General features: G+C 37.8%; 1 protein-coding gene across 4 annotated transcripts in view; it reads left to right on the top strand.

Annotated features, from left to right (window-relative positions):
- TDRD5 (tudor domain containing 5) overlaps window positions 1–17393 on the top strand; it is a 46375-nt gene extending 28982 nt beyond the window's left edge. For 2 of the 4 annotated variants that reach the window (XM_059673600.1, XM_059673599.1), the window contains exons 11-17: window positions 2362–2562; window positions 3049–3204; window positions 5778–5933; window positions 7837–8016; window positions 8819–8959; window positions 10783–10993; window positions 17146–17393. In XM_059673600.1, the coding sequence (XP_059529583.1) occupies window positions 2362–2562; window positions 3049–3204; window positions 5778–5933; window positions 7837–8016; window positions 8819–8959; window positions 10783–10993; window positions 17146–17393 (1293 nt within the window). The remainder of the gene's footprint in view (window positions 1–2361; window positions 2563–3048; window positions 3205–5777; window positions 5934–7836; window positions 8017–8818; window positions 8960–10782; window positions 10994–17145) is intronic. The other 2 variants (XM_059673603.1, XM_059673601.1) reach the window with 1 other exon arrangement.
- The last annotated feature ends 2566 nt before the right edge of the window (window positions 17394–19959 follow it).

Below are 19959 nucleotides of genomic sequence, written 5' to 3'. Positions count from 1 at the left end.
TTTTAAGGTTTGTTTCACTTGTGTTGTTTCTTGTTCTTGTGATTTGTTGTTTCTTTGTATGTTTTTAATCTTTGCTTATGTACTGCTCATTGTCTTTGAAAAGTTATTCATAAGAATGTTTGAATAATACAGGCTGAGATTGCCTACCTACAGAGAGATTTATTCACTTTGCCATGCACCTAGGAATACTACCAGTCTGGTACCTTGTTAATTAAAATGAACAGCTTGAGGATTTGTGTACCACCCAGGTGATGTGAAAATCAAGGTGCACATCCATGTGAAAGAGACCAGTGTATTTCTTTTCCCACTTATCCTGAGTGTGTACTCCTGCAGGAACTCAGGGGAATGAAGGAGAGTTCTCCTCTCCACTCCCTACCATGGGATTTAATTTCTGTTCCCTTTGACCTTTGAGAACATCAGAACTAAAGTTCAAATTTGCCTGGATTAGTGGATGCCTTTAAGGCAAAAATAATTCCCATTTCCCCTTTAATTTTGGCTTGATAATTTTGTTACTTTCTTAGCAGTTTTTTTTTCAATTTTTGAACACATTTTTAAAGTATTTTATCTAGAATATGTAGTTATTTTTATAAGAGGACTGGTCCAGTAATCTTACTGAATCATATCTGAAAGTGAAAGCTTTCACCAAATAAAAATTTAAAAATTTTTTCTATGATCACATTTTTCATGATTTTTTCTTTATTCTGACTTTTGTCATCTATAAGTCATAAATATCCTCAAATGTGTTGCCCATTAAAATCTCTAGTTCAAGAAGAACAAAGTAGGTGGGATCTCAATACCAGATATCAAGCTGTATTACAAAGCCACTGTTCTCAAAACAGCCTGGTACTGGCACAAGAACAGACATATAGATCAATGGAATAGAATAGAAAACCCAGAAATTGACCCGAACCAATATGCTCAATTAATATTTGACAAAGGGGGCAAGAACATATAATGGAGTCAAGACAGTCTCTTCAATAAATGGTGTTGGGAAAATTGGACAGATAAATGCAAAAAAATGAAACTAGACCACCAACTTATACCATACACAAAAAATAAACTCAAAATGGATAAAGAACTTAAATGTAAGATGGGAAACCATAAAAATATTAGAGGAATCCAAAAGCAACAAAATCTCAGACATATGCCGAAGCAATTTCTTCACTGATATAGCTCCTAGGGCATTGGAAACTAAAGAGAAAATAAATAAATGGGGCTACATCAAAATAAAAAGCAAAGGAAACCATCAACAAAACAACAAGAAAGCCCACTGCATGGGAGAACATATTTGCCAATGTTATCACCGATAAGGGTTTAATCTCCAACATTTATAGGGAACTCATACAACTTAACAAAAGGAAGATAAACAATCCAATCAAAAAATGGGCAAAGGACCTAAATAGACACTTTACAAAAGAGGACATTCAGAAAGCCAAGAGACATACGAAAACATACTCAAAGTCACTAATCATCCGAGAGATGCAAATCAAAACGACAATGAGGTACCATCTCACACCTGTCAGAATGGCTATCATCAGCAAGTCAACAAATGACAAGTGCTGGAGAGCATGCAGAGAAAAGGGAACACTTGTGCACTGCTGATGGGAATGCAGACTGGTGCAGCCACTATGGAAGACAGTATGGAGTTTCCTCAAAAAATTAAAAATGGAACTCCCATTTGACCCAGTGATCCCACTTCTAGGAATATATCCCAAGAAACCAGAAACACCAATCAGAAAGGATATATGCACCCCTATGTTCATAGCAGCACAATTCACCATAGCTACGATCTGGAAACAGCCTAAGTGCCCATCAGTAGATGAATGGATTAGAAAACTGTGGTACATCTACACAGTGGAATACTATGCTGCTATAAAAAAGAAGGAATTATTGCCATTTGCAACAGCATGGATGGAACTGGAGAGCATTATGCTAAGTGAAATAAGCAAATATGAAAGAAAAATACCACATGATCTCACTTATTTATGGATAATAAAGGCCCTTGTAAACTGATGAACAAAAATAGATACAGAGGCAGAGCAGCATTGAACAGACTGTCAAACTACAGCAGGAAGGCCGGGAGGGTTGGAGGGTGGGAGGCGGGGTAAGAAATCAACCGAAGGACTTGTATGCATGCATATAAGCATAACCAATGGACATAAGACACTGGGGCGTAGGGGAGGCCGGGAGAATGTCAAGGGGGGAAAAAAAAGGAGACATATGTAATAAGAAGTAAAAACATTTCTTTGAGACAAAAAAAACCAACTCTAGTTCATTGGGAGTTCACTTTCGCATATGCTTACTATATGTAATTCATGTTTGATTTTACCATGTGAATTTCATATCTTGGTTCTATTTCAGGAATGTTGGACTTCCAGAGCCATTTTGCAGTTCCAGAAGCTGTGTGGTTTGAAGCCATTAGTTGGGGTAGTAGATGAATACATAGATGGGATCCTTAACATTTTTTTGTGTGATACATCCTCAAACGAAGACGTCTATTTCCATCATGTCTTGAGAACAGAGGGCCATGCTATTGTATGCCGAGAAAATGTCCCTTCTAAGGTGGAGCAATATTTTGTAATTTGTTTTATTTAATCTCAACAGGTATGAGAGAATTTATAAGAGAATTTAATACAGAAGGTTATTTGATTTATTCTCTAGTCTTAGATACCTGTGAGATTCCTGCCTTCTCAATGCAGAGCACTCTCTTCATTTTCAGATGACCACAAACAACTGCAGTTAGCTTCCTGTCCTTTAGACTATGAATACTTGTATTTTAAATAATTGAGAATTTACCCTGAAGTATTTAATTCTCTCAAGTGTACTTAGAGAAGAACAGTACTCTCTTATCTTGCAATTATCGGCATCAATGTTTGCATTACCATTAATATTGATGTTGAGAATTTTTCTGACTAGGAAAAACTTTCATTATTTTTAACTCTTAATTTTAGAAGATAATACATTTCCACAACAATTGAAAATTGTTAAGTGCTAACTTTTTCACTTTTCTCTGAGTAATTAAACACTTTCTTCTTTATTTTATCCTAGGGTTTCAGCGAACTCAATCCTTTAACTTTATACACTAAATCCAGTGAAGCGCCAGAGGATGTCTTGACAGGACTTGGTTGTCCTTCCCAGAACCACTATTTTAATGAAGACCGAGAGATAAGTCCACAGTCAAAAGAGAGTGATTTATATACCCCGGTAATAGGTTTTTGCAAATATGATTATAATTTTATTGTTAACATTTAATTAGTGCTTACTATATGCCAAACACTATATACAGAACTTGAAGTATGATATATTAATCTTCATAAAGTCCCTGTGACGTAGTTACTATAATAATTGTATTTTATAGGTAAAGAAACTGAGGGTTTCCAAACCCAGGAAATACCTAGTGAGAGACAGTTACCTATACCTCTCATAAATTTCTGGTTTCAGCCTTTGCTTCAGCAATGCTTCCTCCTGCACGAATTCTCCTGCACTCAATTCCATTGCTGCCTTGGTGCGATTGTCACTTCACCTACACCAACCCGAATGCTGGTACTCCTCAGCTGCTTCTTCGGGTGTTCTTATGTTTTCATTTCTCTGTAAACCTTTTTGCAGCTCCCACCCACAGCAATACAAATATTATTATTTTCCCAGTAGCAGTAATAACATAAAACAACATTTATTGAACTCATACTGTGTGGCAGGCACTGTTGTGAGTACTCACATGTTAATTTATCTTTAAAACCACTTTACCAGGTTGGTACTTAATATCTCCCCTTTACATATTAAGTGAAGCACATAGTAAGAACTTAAATGATTTTCAACCAGTGAACAAATAAACATGTCCTTTGAGTCTTATATTCCTCCTGACAGCAAGTACTGGGCTAAGAATATAGGGTGTGTTCAAATTGGAGCGCCAAAAAAGTGGTTTTCTAGACATAATAGACTTATTTCGTTTAATAAAATATGAAAATTTTAGTATGTTTTACATCTGTGACTTTAAAATTATTAATATGATTGTATTTTTTTAAATACTGATTTTTTACAGAGAGGAAGGGATAGGGATAGAGAGTTAGAAACATTGATGAGAGAGAAACATCAATCAGCTGCCTCCTGCACACCCCCTACTGGGGATGTGCCCACAACCAAGGTACATGCCCTTGACCAGAATCGAACCTGGGACCCTTCAGTCCTCAGGTCGAAGCTCTATCCACTGAGCCAAACCAGTTAGGGCTATGATTGTAGACACTAGTTATTGCAAAAAGAGAAAGAAAAAGCAAATTTGACTACTGGGGAGATTAACTGGCTTTGAAAAATATGTGTGAGGGTTTATTGCTGCATGTTTTTTAAAATTCATTTTTATTGATTTCAGAGAGGAAGGGAGAGGGAAGAGAGATAGAAACATCAGTGATGAGAGAGGATCATTGATTGGCTGCCTCTGCATGCCCCATACTGGGGATCAAGCCCGCAACCCAGGCAGGTGCCCTTGACTGAAATTGAACCTAGGACCCTTCAGTCTACAGGCTGACACTCAGTGGATAGAGTCTATCCATTGAGCCAAACCAGCTAGGGCTATTGCTGCATGTTTAAAGCAATATAAAGTGCTTTTTTTCTTTCTAGTTTACGTTAAAATTAATTGGGCTTGTTTGACTTTTCTTAAGCCTGAAGTTTTCTTAGTCATTATTACTTGATTAGAACAATTATATTTCCTGATTCTTAAATAATGAATTGAATTCAACCTTTAATATATGTAGAATATACTATCGTCATGTTTATGTCTTCAAATAATCATAGTTCAGCCCTAGAAATGAAATACGGCCATCTTTTCTGCAAAAGAGAGAAGTCTTGCCGAAACCGGTTTGGCTCAGTGGATAGAGCATCGGCCTGCGGACTGAGGGGTCCCAGGTTTGATTCCGGTCAAGGGCATGTACCTGGGTTGCGGGCACTTCCCCAGTGGGGGATGTGCAGGAGGCAGCTGATCGATGTTTCTCTCTCATCGATGTTTCTGGCTCTCTATCTCTCTCCCTTCCTCTCTGTAAAAAATCAATAAAATCTATTTTTTAAAAAAAAGAGAGAGAAGTCTTAAAATTTCCCTATTCCATCCAGCCTATATTTTAACATATTAATACTTTTATGCTACACACATACACCAAGTTCCCTGTAATTTCCTCTCTTTTTTTAAGCGTTCCAACAGTTTGTGTTAAATTCTTCATTGCATCTTCTCAAAACATCCTCCTTCCCTGATAATATTTTAGTTCTAGCACTGAGAGGGATCTGCACTATTGGTTGTACTGTGATTATCCAGTTGTGTGTTTCCTGCTATATTTGAGTTCTTTTAGAGCTGGAACCTATTGCACTCATCTTTAAATTCACAGAGCTACCTTGTACACATTTTATAATATGTACTAAATAAATGTTTATTGGCGTGAACTAGTTTAGCAGGATGGGAAGTCCAAGGGTCATAAATAAAGTTAGAAAACAATGTAGCATTTGTGTGAACCACAGAAAAATATTCCTCCCCTCCCCGAATAGCTTTTGGAAACAGCATTAGTATGAAAATTAAATAAAATAACCCTGACTTGTGTGCTCAGTGGTTAGAGTGTTGCTCTCTACCCCGTCAGAGTACGTGCAGCAGTACTCTGTGTCAATGTGTCTCTCTCACGTTGATGTTTCTCTCTCTCCCCCTCTCCCTCCCTCCCTTCCACTCTCTCCAAAAAGCAATGGGAAAAATATCCTCAGGTGTGGATTAACAAAAATAATAATAATTTATCTTTCATATCTACTAGCAAGATATTAATGATGGAAAGGCTGTCATTGACTTTGAGTCAAAGAAGCCATTAAAGGATTCTGAATTCAGCTCTTTGAAAACTCAAGATAAGAGCTATGAAGAAGATACAAAGTGTTCTATCCCTAAGCTAAAGGATCTGAAGGAAGAAAATGAGGTAGAAGGAAAGATTTTTTAAATGTAATTAATGTAATACAAATAACCCATAAGTGAAGGGGGCTGGAATGAAATAGCTCTTTAAACCTTACTGTTGCCTTTAGTGCAGTCAGAGCATCTGCCACAGATGAATTATAAATTCTCCCTTCAGCAGTCACCAAGACCAAAGTAGAAGTAACATAGTCTTGATCACAAAAAAGAAAGGGCCTTTGGTGTGTTCATTACTATCCTGTAGCTTTGAGCAATCTTCAAGAATTATGCAGTGATTAGAAACTAGTGTTGAGAAACAGTATTAAGAAAACGCATCAGGAAAAAATGCTGGTAACTTTTTTGGAGGACATATTTATTTTAGTCAAATGTTTATGAACACATAGCTTCGAGTCCCCCATAACTCTTCCCCCTACATTTCCTGTTTCACAGAGCAATCATTTTCATCTCTTTCAGCTGCTGCTTTTGGAATTTACCTCTCTTTCTTTCTTACATAACATGCTTATGTTATTTATTGATTTTTCAGTTAACTGTGTATGTATGGACCACACACAACCATATCCTTTTTACCTCCCCCACCATCTCACTAATACAGTTAACAAACTTTCTGTTAGCTCACCATTCAATATTTACAGTGTTATGACTGTAAATGCTCTTCACAGCCAAGTAGTTGGTTATGGCAACTTTTCCTTCCCTGCATAGCTTCTATTTTCTTGTGTTAATGTTTCTTTTTAACCCAACGTACAATAAAATTGACTTTCTTTTGATGCCCTGTCCTGTCAATTTTAACACATGTATAGTTTTGTGCTCCATCCTCAGTTTTACTCTTGAGAAGACCCTCTGGCCTTCCAGAGGGAGGAAGACTTGTAGCTTCCTGGGTCCTTGAGATGGGGGTCCTTGAATCTTGTGCTCTAACTACTACCGCTTTTTTTTGCGTTTTTTATTTTTTAATCACAACTTACTTTCAGTATTGTCTTGCATTTGTTTCAGGTGTACAGCATAATGGTTAGACCAGTGGTTCTCAACCTTCCTAATGCCGCGACCCTTTAATACAGTTCCTCATGTTGTGGTGACCCCCAATTTCATTGTTACAAATTGAACATAATTAAAGCATAGTGATTAATCACAAAAACAATATGTAATTATATATGTGTTTTCCGATGGTCTTAGGCGACCCCTTTGAAAGGGTCATTCCACCCCCAAAGGGGTTGCGACTCACAGGTTGAGAACTGCTGGGTTAGACAGTCATATCCTTTTCAAAGTGGTGCCCCTGATATTTCCAGTACCCACCTGGCACCGTACATAGTTATAGCAATAATATTGACTATATTCCCTATGCTGTACTTTATATCCCCATGACTGTTTCATAAATACCAATTTGTAATCTTAATCCCTTCACCTTTTTCACACTCCAGTCTACTTGGCAACCACAAGTCAGATCTCTGTGTCTATGAGTCTGTTTCAGTTTTGTTTGAATCTAACTGCTTCTTACTCAGATTTTTCAACCAGTGCTTTTGTTTCTTTTCCACATTACCCCCTTACTTAAAAAAAAAACACCTTGTGTGGCAATTCTTGCACTTTTGTGGTAACAGTGGTATAAATTTGGGTTTATTCTTAGTTTTTCCACTGCAAGCTCAGGGTTCCACTGTCTCAGGACTGCTGATCAGCTGTCACTTGTCTGCTTTCCTGTATCCAGAATGTAGATGGTATTTTCTGTTCTTTTGTTGCCTTTGACCATGAGTTTATACCTTAAATTTCTTTATTTTATTTTGGTGATATTTCAGGAGGGAGAGAGTAATTGTGTATTCAAACTGCCATCTTTACCTGGAATCAGAAAAAATTATAAACCTGAATTTTAAAATGTACTCATATAGGAATTATAAATTAAAGCTTTTCTGTCTTCCGATACTTTCTAGGATGAGATCCCCACTGGAATGCCATGCCTGGAGTCAGTGACCATAGGTGATGATGTTTGGGATGAAAACTGGTTACCTTTGCGAGCTAAAGTGGGAAAAGAGGGTGATGCCTCCCACTTACTTACCTCCAGCCATGGTGGAAAGAAGCCATACCTGTCATGTAAAGAAATGCCAGAGAAGGTTAGATCCTTGAGAAAACAAAGTGAATCATATTGAAAAAAGCACATGTAAACTCAACTGTTCACACCTCAAGAAAGCCATACATTCTTCAATTCAAAATGATTTATCAGAAGATAATTTAAAAAAATACACAGTTTCTTTTACACACAGTTTCTTTTTTAACTCAGCATACAATAAAATTGACTTTCTTTTGATGCCCTGTCCTGGTAGTTAGTCATGGTAGGAAGGGGGATAGAATGAAGTAGGGATGAATAAACCATGGACTTATTGTGCCTATCTGCCCTTTCAGTCATGATTTTTGTTTCATCATTGGCATCTGGTCAGGGCCTTAGGGTCTATAAGTAAACTGTTTTCCCTAATTTTGTTTTTGCTAAATTAGTCTTAACTTCTGGATGTCAGCAGTGAGAGAACATTTGCTAATATTGGTCCTAACTAGATATTTAAATTTTCATTTATTTCCCACTGGTTATGAAAAAGAATATCTGCAGTTAAGGTGTTCCTTCTAATTTATGCCATTTCAATAATACATGATCATGAAAAATCTAGCCATGAAAACAGTATTGAGGAAAATACTGCAAATAACTCATTTGTGTTTATGAGATCTGTGTAGTCAGAGGAATTCAGGATACTGGGTATGGGTCAATCAATAATGAAAGGAGGAAAAGGCATACTGATACAGAAAATTAAGTACCTTTTCTTGTTTAATATACATTGATTCCTTGTCTTTACTTTGCCAAGTTATCCTCTGTTTGGGCCATGTATCACTATTTCTCAGTTTATTGTTGCAATTTTTTCTCTGTAGGATTGGTGTTTTTCTACACAAGATACATGGGATGATGATTCATGTCAGCCTTTAGGACTTGTGAATGGAATGCAAGTAGAAGCTCAAAATCAAGGACTGGGTACTCAGGAAAAAAATACTGGGACAACCAGCACTCAAAAGGTAAATGTCTAATGAATGTTATTTTCTCAGGTTTGCATGAGGAAAGTGCTTCATTTTAGAAAGTAAAATTCTGGTTAATGATCCCTCCCTTAGCATTTTATAGAATACATATACATACAATGTATGTTGATTTTAAAAGTTCAGTGAACTTAATACTTAAAAAGAAAATCCTGAGCCTAAAATTAAAAGATTGATTAAGCATCTATGTTAGGGATACATAAACAGGTATTTTTTTTATAACTTAGCTGTAAATTTTAAGCTCTATATCTGTCCTGTTATTTAGGCCTGTTTTCTTTCATGTTGTTTGGCAGGCGCACTAACCCTGGACAAAATACATTTGTTTCTCAACTATGTTTTGAGCTTCCTGAAAGCAGCAGGACAATTTGTGGTTTTGTATGTGAAAATTTGGCACTCCATTCACTTAGCCCAAATTCAGTCTCTCTTTGGGACATTCGTCTTTTTCTCTTAAGACATGGGTTTTTTTTTTTCTCGTTTTTTTTCTTTAAATATATTTTATTGATTTTTTACAGAGAGGAAGGGAGAGAGATAGAGAGTCAGAAACATCGATGAGAGAGAAACATCGATCAGCCGCCCCCCGCACATCCCCCACTGGGGATGTGCCCGCAACCCAGGTACATGCCCCTGACCGGAATCGAACCTGGGACCCTTCAGTCCGCAGGCCGATGCTCTATCCACTGAGCCAAACCGGTTTTGGCTGTTTTTTTTCTAAAGTTCTACATATGTCTCCTTCCCCCCCATTGACCCTCCCCTCCATCCCACCCCCGAGGGCAAGCCCCCACTGCCGCAATGTCTGTGTCCGTTGGTTATGCTAATATGCATGCGTACAAGTCCTTTGGTTGCTCTCTAACCCTCACCCCCACCCCTGCCATTTGTCTCTGGATCTATTTTCGTTCATCAGTTTATGTTGATCATTATATCCCACATATGGGTGAGATCATGTGATATTTATCTTTCTCTGGCTTATTTCGCTTAGCATAATGCTCTTCAGTTCCATCCATGATGTTGCAAATGGTAAAAGTTTCTTCTTTTTTATAGCGGCATAATATTCCATTGTGTAGATGTACCGCAGTTTTTTAATCCACTCATCTGCTGATGGACACTTAGGCTGTTCCAAATCTTAGCTATTGTAAATTGTGCTGCTATGAACATAGGGGTGCATATATCCTTTCTGATTGGTGTTTCTGGAAGCCATGGTTTCTTAATATTCCATTGTGTCACTTCTTCTGAGGAGCCCTCCATTTAACTGCTTTGTGTTGCAGTTAATGCATCTTCATGGCTAACTGCAGCACAGACCGTTTCCCTCACAGGACTCTGAGCTCCTTAGGATCACTTCTTCCTGGAAAGTGATGTGGTTGAGCACAGAGAGCACACACTGGACTGAGTTCAAATCTCTGTCTTGTCATTTATTGATTGACATTGGATAACTTACTCTAGCTCTCTGTAATACAAACACATAACACCTAACCAAAAAGTGGTCATTACGATGTTGAAATGAAGAAACATTTGCAAATAACCTAGCACTGCCTCTCGTTTCCTGCCGTTCTTCCTTAGCTGTGTATGGCAGTGCTTGGTAGGTGCCATGTTTGCTCAAAATATGTGTTCAGTGAATGTTTTGATGGTCACTAAGTTAGTGGACTTGTTTTTGCCAGCAAGTATCTAGATTCTTAAAAATGATTTTTAAAATTTATGATATAAAAATATTTATTTTTTTATTTATAAGTAAGGAAACAAAACAGGCTTAATCCTTCCATTGTAGTAATAGTTACTTTCCATGGTTTTGCCTCGTTTTTCCCATTCTGCAGCAACCAAATTCAGAAGGTTCTTCCTCTTCTTCCCCATTGCCCAAGTTGGAAGAGTTCTACATCTCTCTTATCCAGTCACAGCAGTCAGCAGAAGGGAGCCCGGGCGAGCTGCACAGCATTCAGACGCAGCCACAGCAGGCTCAGCTCTCTACAGCAGCACTCGACTCACCCCCGGCCATGGTGGATTCCCCAGAAAAACACTCTGGTTCAGGTAGGTTTACATAAAACTAACAAATGTGACTCACCACGTTGCTAAAAAAAAAAAAAGTATCTTTTCCAGAACATGAATTGGAAAATGCTGACTTTAGCATTTGTCTCAAGTCCTGGGCTCAGTTGTTCCCTTTCACTTTGCCACTCTTCTTTTCTTCCTGCAGTTTGGGAGGTGTCAGGTTTACGTACAGTAAAATTTTCTGGTTTATACAATTCTGCGAATTTTGACAAATGTCTACAGTCTCATAACTGCCACCACAATTGTGATATGGGATGTTTACATCAATCCGGAAGTTTTGTCGTGTTTCTATGCAGTCATTCCTGCCCTCTGCTTGCTGGCTTCTGGCATGTTACTTTTCCTTTTCTAGAATTTCATCAAGTTTATAATTTTTTATGTGTGAAGAAGAAAGTGACTTCTTTCATTTAGCAAAATGTTTTAGAGCAGTGGTTCTCAACCTTGGCTGTACATTAGAATCACCTGGGAATTTTTTTAAAATCCTGATCTCTGGGCCTCATCCTCCAGAAATTCTGTTTCTTTGTAACATCAGTAACATGTTACTAACAGGTTGTTTATCTCTTCCCCAGATGATAGCCATTTAGGTTGTTTCAGGGTTTGTGCCATTATGAATAAAGCAGCTGTGAAATTCACATACAGCTCTTTGTGTAGATATAATGTTTTTTATTTCTTTTTAGTACATATTTCAGAGTGGACGAGCTGCGCCATTCCACTACATATGGTCACTGCATTCTTTTTAAAAACTGCCAAATGTTTTCCAAAGTGGCTGTACCTTTTGTATTTATACCAGCAACGTATGAAAGTTGTGATTGCTCCACATCCTTGCCAACACATGATATCATCAATCTTTTTAAATTTTGCCATTTTAGTAGGTGTGTAGTGGTATCTTATTGTAGTTTTAATATACATTTCCCTATTTGCCAATGATTTTGACAATTTTTTCATGTTCTTATGTGCCGTCCTTATACCTCCTTTAGTGGATCACCTGTTCAAGTATTGGCTAATTTTTGTTGTTGTTATTAATCCTCACATGAGGATATTTTTCCATTGCTTTTCAGAGAGAGTGGAAGGGAGGGAGTAAAGAAAACGAAGGGAGACTGGAGGAAGGGGAAAGAGAAGGAGAGAGGAACATGGATGTGAGAGAGACACATCAACTGGTTGCCTCCCACATGCACCCTGATCGGGGCAGGGAGCAAACCTGCAACCCAGGCATGTGCCTTTGACTGGGAATCGAACCCAAACCTTTTGGTGTGCTGTCCAGCACTCCAACCTCTGAGCAACACCAGCCAGGGCTTGGCTAATTTTTATTGGACTATCTCCTTCTTTTTGATTTGTAAAATATTCTTTATTGTAGACATAAGTCCTTTGTCAAATATAATATGGGAAATATTGTCTCCCAGTTTGTGGCTTGCCTTTTAATTTCCTTATTAGCATCTTGGGAAGAACAAAAGCTTTCATTTTGGTGAAGTCAGATTTGTTGATTTATTTTTCTTTAAAGTTTTGAGTTGTTTTTTTCATTCTATGTAGAAATCTTTGCTAACCCAAGTAAGGTTTTCTCTTATATTTTCTTAGAAAAGTTCTATAATTTTAGACCTTACATTTAGGTCTGTGATCCAATTCATTGATTTTTTGCAAATGGTGTGATATAAGGATCAGTGTCTGTTTTCATGTGTATAGTATGAAAACATTATAATAGCATACTTCCATTTTTCCCATCCCAGCCTTTGAGCTGTTGTTATATATTTTACTTCTTCACATATTGTAAGTCTCAAACTCCATTCTTACTATTTTTGCTACAGTCAATTTTCTTTTTAAAAAAAATTAAAAATGAGAAAATTCTTTTTTTGTTCATTCATTTTTCTGTTATATCTAGTGTTCTCTATTTTATTGTGTAAATTAGGAAATCTGATTTTTACAGCAACCCTATTCTGTAAAGAGCCAGAAAGTAAATAGACCATATTTACACAGACCATATGGACTATGTTGCAAATACTCACCTCTGTAATATAGCCCCAAAGAAGCCATAGATAATATGCAAATAAATGAGCATAGCTGTGTTCCAATAAAACTTTATTTAAAAAAACGAGTGATAGGCTGGTGTTGGCCCACTGGCTGTAGTTTGCCAATGCCTGTTGTAAATCCAACTTTCCATCCGTTTTTGTTTTTCTTTTTTTTTGCTTGAAGAACTTTAAATTTTCTTGTAGTACAGGTCTGCTACTGGTGTATTCTCTCAGCTTTCATACATGACAAAAAGTCTTTATTTTTCCTTAATTTCTTTAAGATTATTTTTCTGGATATAAAGTTATAGGTGGACAAATTTTCAGTGCATTAAAAGATGTCACTCTGCTTGTCACTGTTTCTAACAAGAATTCTGTTGTTCTTATTTTTGTTCCTCTGTATAATAGTCCTCCCTTATTCGTGGTTTTGCTTTCTATGATTTCAGTTATCCAGAGATAATTCATAAGTTTTAAATTGCATGTTGTTCTGAGTAGGATGATGAAATCCTATGCCATCCTGGTTCTTCATGCCCAAGATATGAGTCATCTCTTTTCCAGCATAGTCACACTATATGCATTAACCACCCTTTAATCACTTAGTAGCCATCTGGGTTATCAGATCCATTATGAGATAGAGGAAGACACACACACACACACACCACATTCACATAACGTTTATTATAGTATGTTGTTAGTATTATTCTATTTTATTATTTCTTGTTGTTGATCTCTTAGTGTGCCTAATTTATAAATCAAACTTTATCATAAATATATATATAGTGTTCGGTACTATTCGTGGTTTCAGGCATCCACTGGAGTTCTTGGGACATATCCTTCATGGTTTAGGGGAGGACACTACTGTAATGTGGTCTTTTCTCTGGATGCTTTGAGATTTTCTCTCATTACTGGTTGCAGCAATCTGATTATGAGGTGCCTTGGTGTGGTTCTCTTCCTATTTCTTCTGCCTGGGGTTCATTGAGCTTCTTGGTCTGTAAGTTTATAGTTTCCATTACATTTGGAAGAATTTAAATCATTACTTCTTTAAATGTTTTTTCAATCACCCTCCCCCCTTCTTTTACTCCGTTTTCACATTACACATGTGATAGACCACTTGATGATGTTCCACAGCTCACTAATACACTTTCTTTTCCCCCTGTCTTTCCTTTCTGTGTTTCATTTTGGATAGATTGTATTACTATGTCTTCAAGTGTACTAACTTTTTCTTGTCCCATGTGTTATATGTTCTTTTCCCATTCAATATATTTTTCATCTGAGAAACTATGTTTTTCATCCCTAGAGGTTTGGTTTGGATCTTTTTTATATCTTCCATTTTTTTCCTCATCATAGTCATATTTTTCCTCTGCCTTCTTGAAAACTTGGCATTTCCATATAACAGCTATTGTCATACCCTTGTCTTATGATTCTAGCATATATATCATTTCTGCATTCTGGTATCTCTATAATTTTTTTTAATCAGCCTCTATTGGTTGATTTTTCTCCTGATACCAGGTCATTTTTTCTGCTTCTTTGCATAACTGTTAATTTTTTATTGGATGGTAGACACTATTAATTTTACATTGTGGCCAGATCACTGCTTGGCCTAAGACTCAAAGGGACCTCTTGTAGACTGCCAGCTGCTTCTCTCTCCATCTCTGATACTTTCCTCCCAAATTCCAGACTCGGTCTTCTGAGCCCAGTAAGACCTCCAGCCTCAGTTTGGATTCTTCCTCCTGTACTGCAGCCTGGAAGCCATCTCCAGTGAGCTGAGGCACTTACTGGGCTCACTTTGTTTTCTCACCTCCTCTTTGGGATCTCTGTCCTGCACATTTGTTGTTCAGGTCTGAAAGCTGTTTTTTCCTATATTTTGTTCAGTTCTCCAGTTGTTTAAAGCAGGAGTTTGTTTTTCAATCCTTGTTAAATTAACATCATGTCTGGAAACAGAGGTTTTACAGCTCTTTTAAATTTTTGATCACGTGACCCTGCTTTTGGAAACCTGAGCTCACCGAAGACCTCCTGTCAAACCACATTATTGCATTAGAACACACCATCTTTTTCCTCTCTTGTGGGCATCAATTATACTTTTAATGATTGCAGTTTTACTTTTTAGAATAACATGTCAAATCTTGAATATAATTAATTAATCAGAAATGTATGGAACATATACCACATGCTACTACTGTAGCTAGTGCTAAAGATGCAGAAGTGAATAAAATACTGGATTATATCTGCTATTTTCTCTGATTTTTTAAATTATTATTATTTTTAAAAATATATCTTTATTGATTTCAGTGAGGAAGGGAGAGGAAGAGAGAGATAGAAACATCAATGATGAGAGAGAATCATTGATTGGCTGCCTTCTGCATGCCCCCACCAGGGATCAAGCCTGCAACCCGGGCATATGCCTGTGGCCAGAATCAAACCTGGGACCCTTCAGTCCACAGGCTGACACTTTATCCACTGAGTAAACAGGGCTTCTCTGATTTTTTTTTAAAAAATCTCTGTTTTTAAGGTATAGAGCAGTGCTTTCAAAATGTAGTCAGCATACTGATGCCAGTGTGTGAAATGTTTATATAGTGGACTGCACAATAGAACATTGTCTAGCTCACGTAGATTTTTATTTTTCTAAAGCAGGGCTTTCTTAAAGGAAGCAGAATGCTGGAAAAAGCTACTTCTCTCATGGTAGGCAAGTAATAAGTACTTCATAGAGCAGCTACTTCTAGTAGAACTGTCTAGAGTACACATGTGGGAATGCCTAGCATTCCCTTTTTTGGATATTGGAACTCTGAAAAATATGAGTTCCCAGCAATTTATTTCATTTAAAAGGCCCTTCCTTCCCTCCCTCCCTCCCTCCCTCCCTCCCTCCCTTCCTTCCTTCCTTCCTTCCTTCTTTCCTTCCTGTGCATGGATTTGTGCACCTGTGGGGTCCCTCGGCCTGGCCTGCGCCCTCTTGCAATTCGGGACCCCTCGGGGGATGTCGGAGGTCCGGTGCACAGACCAAAACCAGCAGTCTGACATCCCCTAAGGGGTCCAGGAGTGCGAGAGGGCATTCTGCAAAGTTGCTGTCACTCAGCAGCTCCTGCGTTGAGCGTCTACCCCAGCTGTGGGCAAACTACGGCCCGCGGGCCGGATCCAGCCCATTTGAAATGAATAAAACTAAAAAAAAAAAAAAAAGACTGTACCCTTTTATGTAATGATGTTTACTTTGAATTTATATTAGTTCACACAAACACTCCATCCATGCTTTTGTTCCGGCCCTCTGGTCCAGTTTAAAAACCCATTGTGGCCCTCGAGTCAAAAAGTTTGCCCACCCCTTACCCCCTGGTGGTCAGTGCATGTCATAGCTACCGGATGGTGAGCCGGTTGGACAGTTGCTTAGGCTTTTATATATATAGATATATATAATTTTTCAACCACAGTTTACATTCAGTACCATTTCACACCAGTGTCAGATGTACCACAAAGTGGCCAGAACACCATGCACTCTACAGAGTGGTCCCTGCTGCCCTAAGCACCTTCCTGGCCCCACACCTCATTATCTCACCATCATTGACTATATTCTCCATGCTGCAATCCACATCTGTGTGATTAGTCTACAACTACCAATTTTTACTGCTTAATCCCTTCACCAAAAAGGTTCTTTCTTCTTAATTGAAACTAATTCCTAAAGAATTCATGTTATAGCTAATAACTGGTTTTTAGAACTTCATAGCAACCACAGTCTTGATCAGTTTTATTTTTACACTGCCACAGACTTGGAATTGGGACCGCTTTGGCAATAGACAATGCCCAGGGAAGGAAGTAGGAACACTTCAGGACTCTTCCCTGGAATTGGAATTATATCCAATCTGTTTCATATGAGATGCCCTAGAAAGAAAATTTCCTTTTCTTGTTCAGGGTGCATTTCTTCTCTCTCTCTTTTTGCCCTCATCCAGACAGAAGTTTATCTCAAAGCATGATTCCTCATCCTCGTTTCCTTTCCATTTGTTGATTAGTTTCTAAGTCTTATCCTCTCTGATTTGCCATTGGTTCTTATCACCACCTAACAGAAGATGTTTGTAACACACAGTAGAGATCTAGAATAGGAGAGAGAAGGTAGTATGAGAATCCCTTGAAAAGACTTGTGCTTTCTTTCTTTTTCAGTGGAAAGCTCTCCAGAGAGCCTAAAGAATGAAGATTTTTCTAGTAGCCATGCTATCACAGTGTTCAAAGATAAGAGCTATGGAGCCATGGACCAGCTCTCTTTGATTTTGTCTCCTGAGCACCAGATTTCTCAGAAATTCTACATTCCTCGAAGTACAGCCACTGCTGCCTTAGGAGCTGCTGCCCGGTTAGCCACATCCAGGAGCTTCCTACACTGGTACCCCAGTGTGAAAAGAATGGAGGCATGAGGGAGGGGAGGACGAAGGAAGGGAGGGAGGGAGGGAGGAGGGGAGAAAATAAACCCACTGCTTAGGGTTTGGTGATTTCCCAGGCCAAAAATAGGACATATTGAGACAAAATAGTATTTTGGTAGTTGAGGCCTTTGTCTCTCTGTGTGACTGTGTGTTATCTTTATTGTGCTAATAGTCCATTGTGTTGTGTAAGTATTGGTATTTATTGTTAAGTTTTTCATTGATGTTGTTTTTTATTCTGTAGTTTTGTTCACCTTTGTTTAATGTAGTAGTTTAATGGAGTTTTTATATTTGTTGTTTCTTTATGTTGCTACATATAAATGTTTTTCTTATACATATCATGACTGATAAATGAAAACTGAAAAACTAATGTTTTGTGATCCATATTTAGTAAGATAAAAATTATCTCACATCTCTTTCTCCAGAAAAAGGATGTCTGAATCTTAAAGCTGCTTTTTCTATTCATTTGCAATCTTCTATATCAGAGAAAGAATTCAGGGCTTGAATTCTTACCATCTGTATTTCTTTGAAATACTAGGATCAGTAAGAAAATCCACATCTGAAGCTTTGGTTATGGAAATACTTTTACATTAAAAAAATTAAGCTGTCTGTCAGTATAGGCAATTCTTTGGAGACAAATGACTAAATTAGAGGCTGACTGTTGAAACTGAGCTGAGCCATTTCTGTAGTCATCACAGTTCCCAGGAGCCTTAAGGTCACAGTAGTTCAGTCGTGGTATTTAAGCATTTATATAACATTATGTTCTCTGAAGTCCAATTGTGTGAAATATTATATGACCTATTAAGCTCATAGTATAAACCATCAAGAGGAAAGAAAAGCTCTACAAAGGTGAAATTAAAGAATCTGAATGATACTCATTTTTTGTGTGGTAAAATACCAGACTTATCCCCAAAATATAAAAACCCTATACAGAAGCATTTCTTTGACATAAAGTCAGAGAAAGAAGTGTGAGTTACTGACATGTAACTAGGTTCTCACCTGCTTAGCCCCTCTCCTACAGCCTCCTGTTTTACCATTAAACAGCAGAGCTGCCCCCTAGTTCCTTTCTCTCTTTCCACAATAAGGAATCTCTCCTCTTTCCTTCTCGGCTACTTAATCAGCAGTGTCCACTGAGGAAGGGAGTGAGATGACAATGGATACGGAAATGCACTTAAATTTATAATCTTACTGGCTGAAACTTATTTCTTAGAAGTAAGTAATCATACAACAAAGTTAAACCCAGAGTCGCTAACTGCTGATAGTTTTTGGTTTAAGGACCTTTGAAAAAACATGTGTACTGCAATAAAATTTAAAAATCTAGATTCACCTTTAATTCCAGTTATCTCAAAGAATGATGATATGACAATTGACCCAAAAAATAGTAATCTGGAAACATCATTGATCCACCGGAAAGAATGGTTACTCATTTGGATTTTGTGATTTTATATCAAGACATTTTTATTGGAGAAGACATTTGAAGAGTTACATGGAGGGTCAATAAACGGTCAATATGGCAGTTAAATAGCACATGTGATATTGTCTTATGGACTGGAAAAGCTTTGTTTTTCCTGTAAGTTTAGGTAATTATTCACAAATTTGTTTCTAAAGAAGAAAATTTATCTTAGAATTCTTTCTTTAAAAAAGAAACCAAGTTTGAGTAACATACTTCACTTCTCCAGATGGGCAGTCATTGGGTTTGTGGCCAGGTAAATTTGGTAGAAGCAATATTTACATTTTGAGTAATATTTACATTTTCCTCTGAAAATCATTCAGCTACCAGCAGGAGCTCTGCCAATGCTGAGTAACCTGGCAGTGACTACTGTTACACTTTGCCAGTTAGATGGGGATTAGGGAATCCCTGTGTGAAGGCTCTTTGAGAATCCTATCCAATTGCAAATGCCCTGATAGAGAAGAACCATTTAGACAGTGCCATCTCACCCTGTCTGTCAACACACTTAGAAACCCGTTTAATAATTAATAGTTAACATCCTGCTTGAGTTAGCAGAGTGGCTTTATATTTTGACCACTTAGCTTTGACTAGGACAGCCAATCTGCCTATCCGCTTAACCTGTCTTCTCCCAAAAGGTGGGCTTTGTTTGGTAGTTAAAGCATGAAACAAATTTAATAGGTCGTTCGAAGATGAGTAAATAGGTCTCTGTTTAACTGAAACAGCACAAAGAACTGTTCAGAAGATAGGTAGATGCTCCGTGGTTTAGGGTTAAATTGTATTTTATTGTTAAAAGATGGGTTGACATTTACTGTACTTAGAATAGCCCCCCCTTCCCACATATTTGGTGTTAAGGATCTATTAGAAATAATGGAGGTCCCCAAGAAATGTTGGCTGGGAAGTAGGAGCTGGAGGTATGTGAGAGGGAATGGGGGTGAGAACATACAGGAAATTCCTGGTTATAAACTCTTTAGTAACGGGAGAGGGAGTGGCTTTACTGACAGACCTCAACTTTTGACTCCAGCGGCTTGTCACCAATACCCCTCTTCCTTCTAAAAACACGTGGGGTATCAAAAAAAGGGGTCATTCCAGCTACTGCCAACCATGCCTCTTCCC

Source organism: Myotis daubentonii, chromosome 18, assembly GCF_963259705.1.
Source record: "Myotis daubentonii chromosome 18, mMyoDau2.1, whole genome shotgun sequence".
NCBI classification, from domain to species: Eukaryota; Metazoa; Chordata; class Mammalia; order Chiroptera; family Vespertilionidae; genus Myotis; species Myotis daubentonii.
Note: the sequence above shows the minus strand (reverse complement) of the source record. Positions and strands in the feature narration are given on the sequence as shown.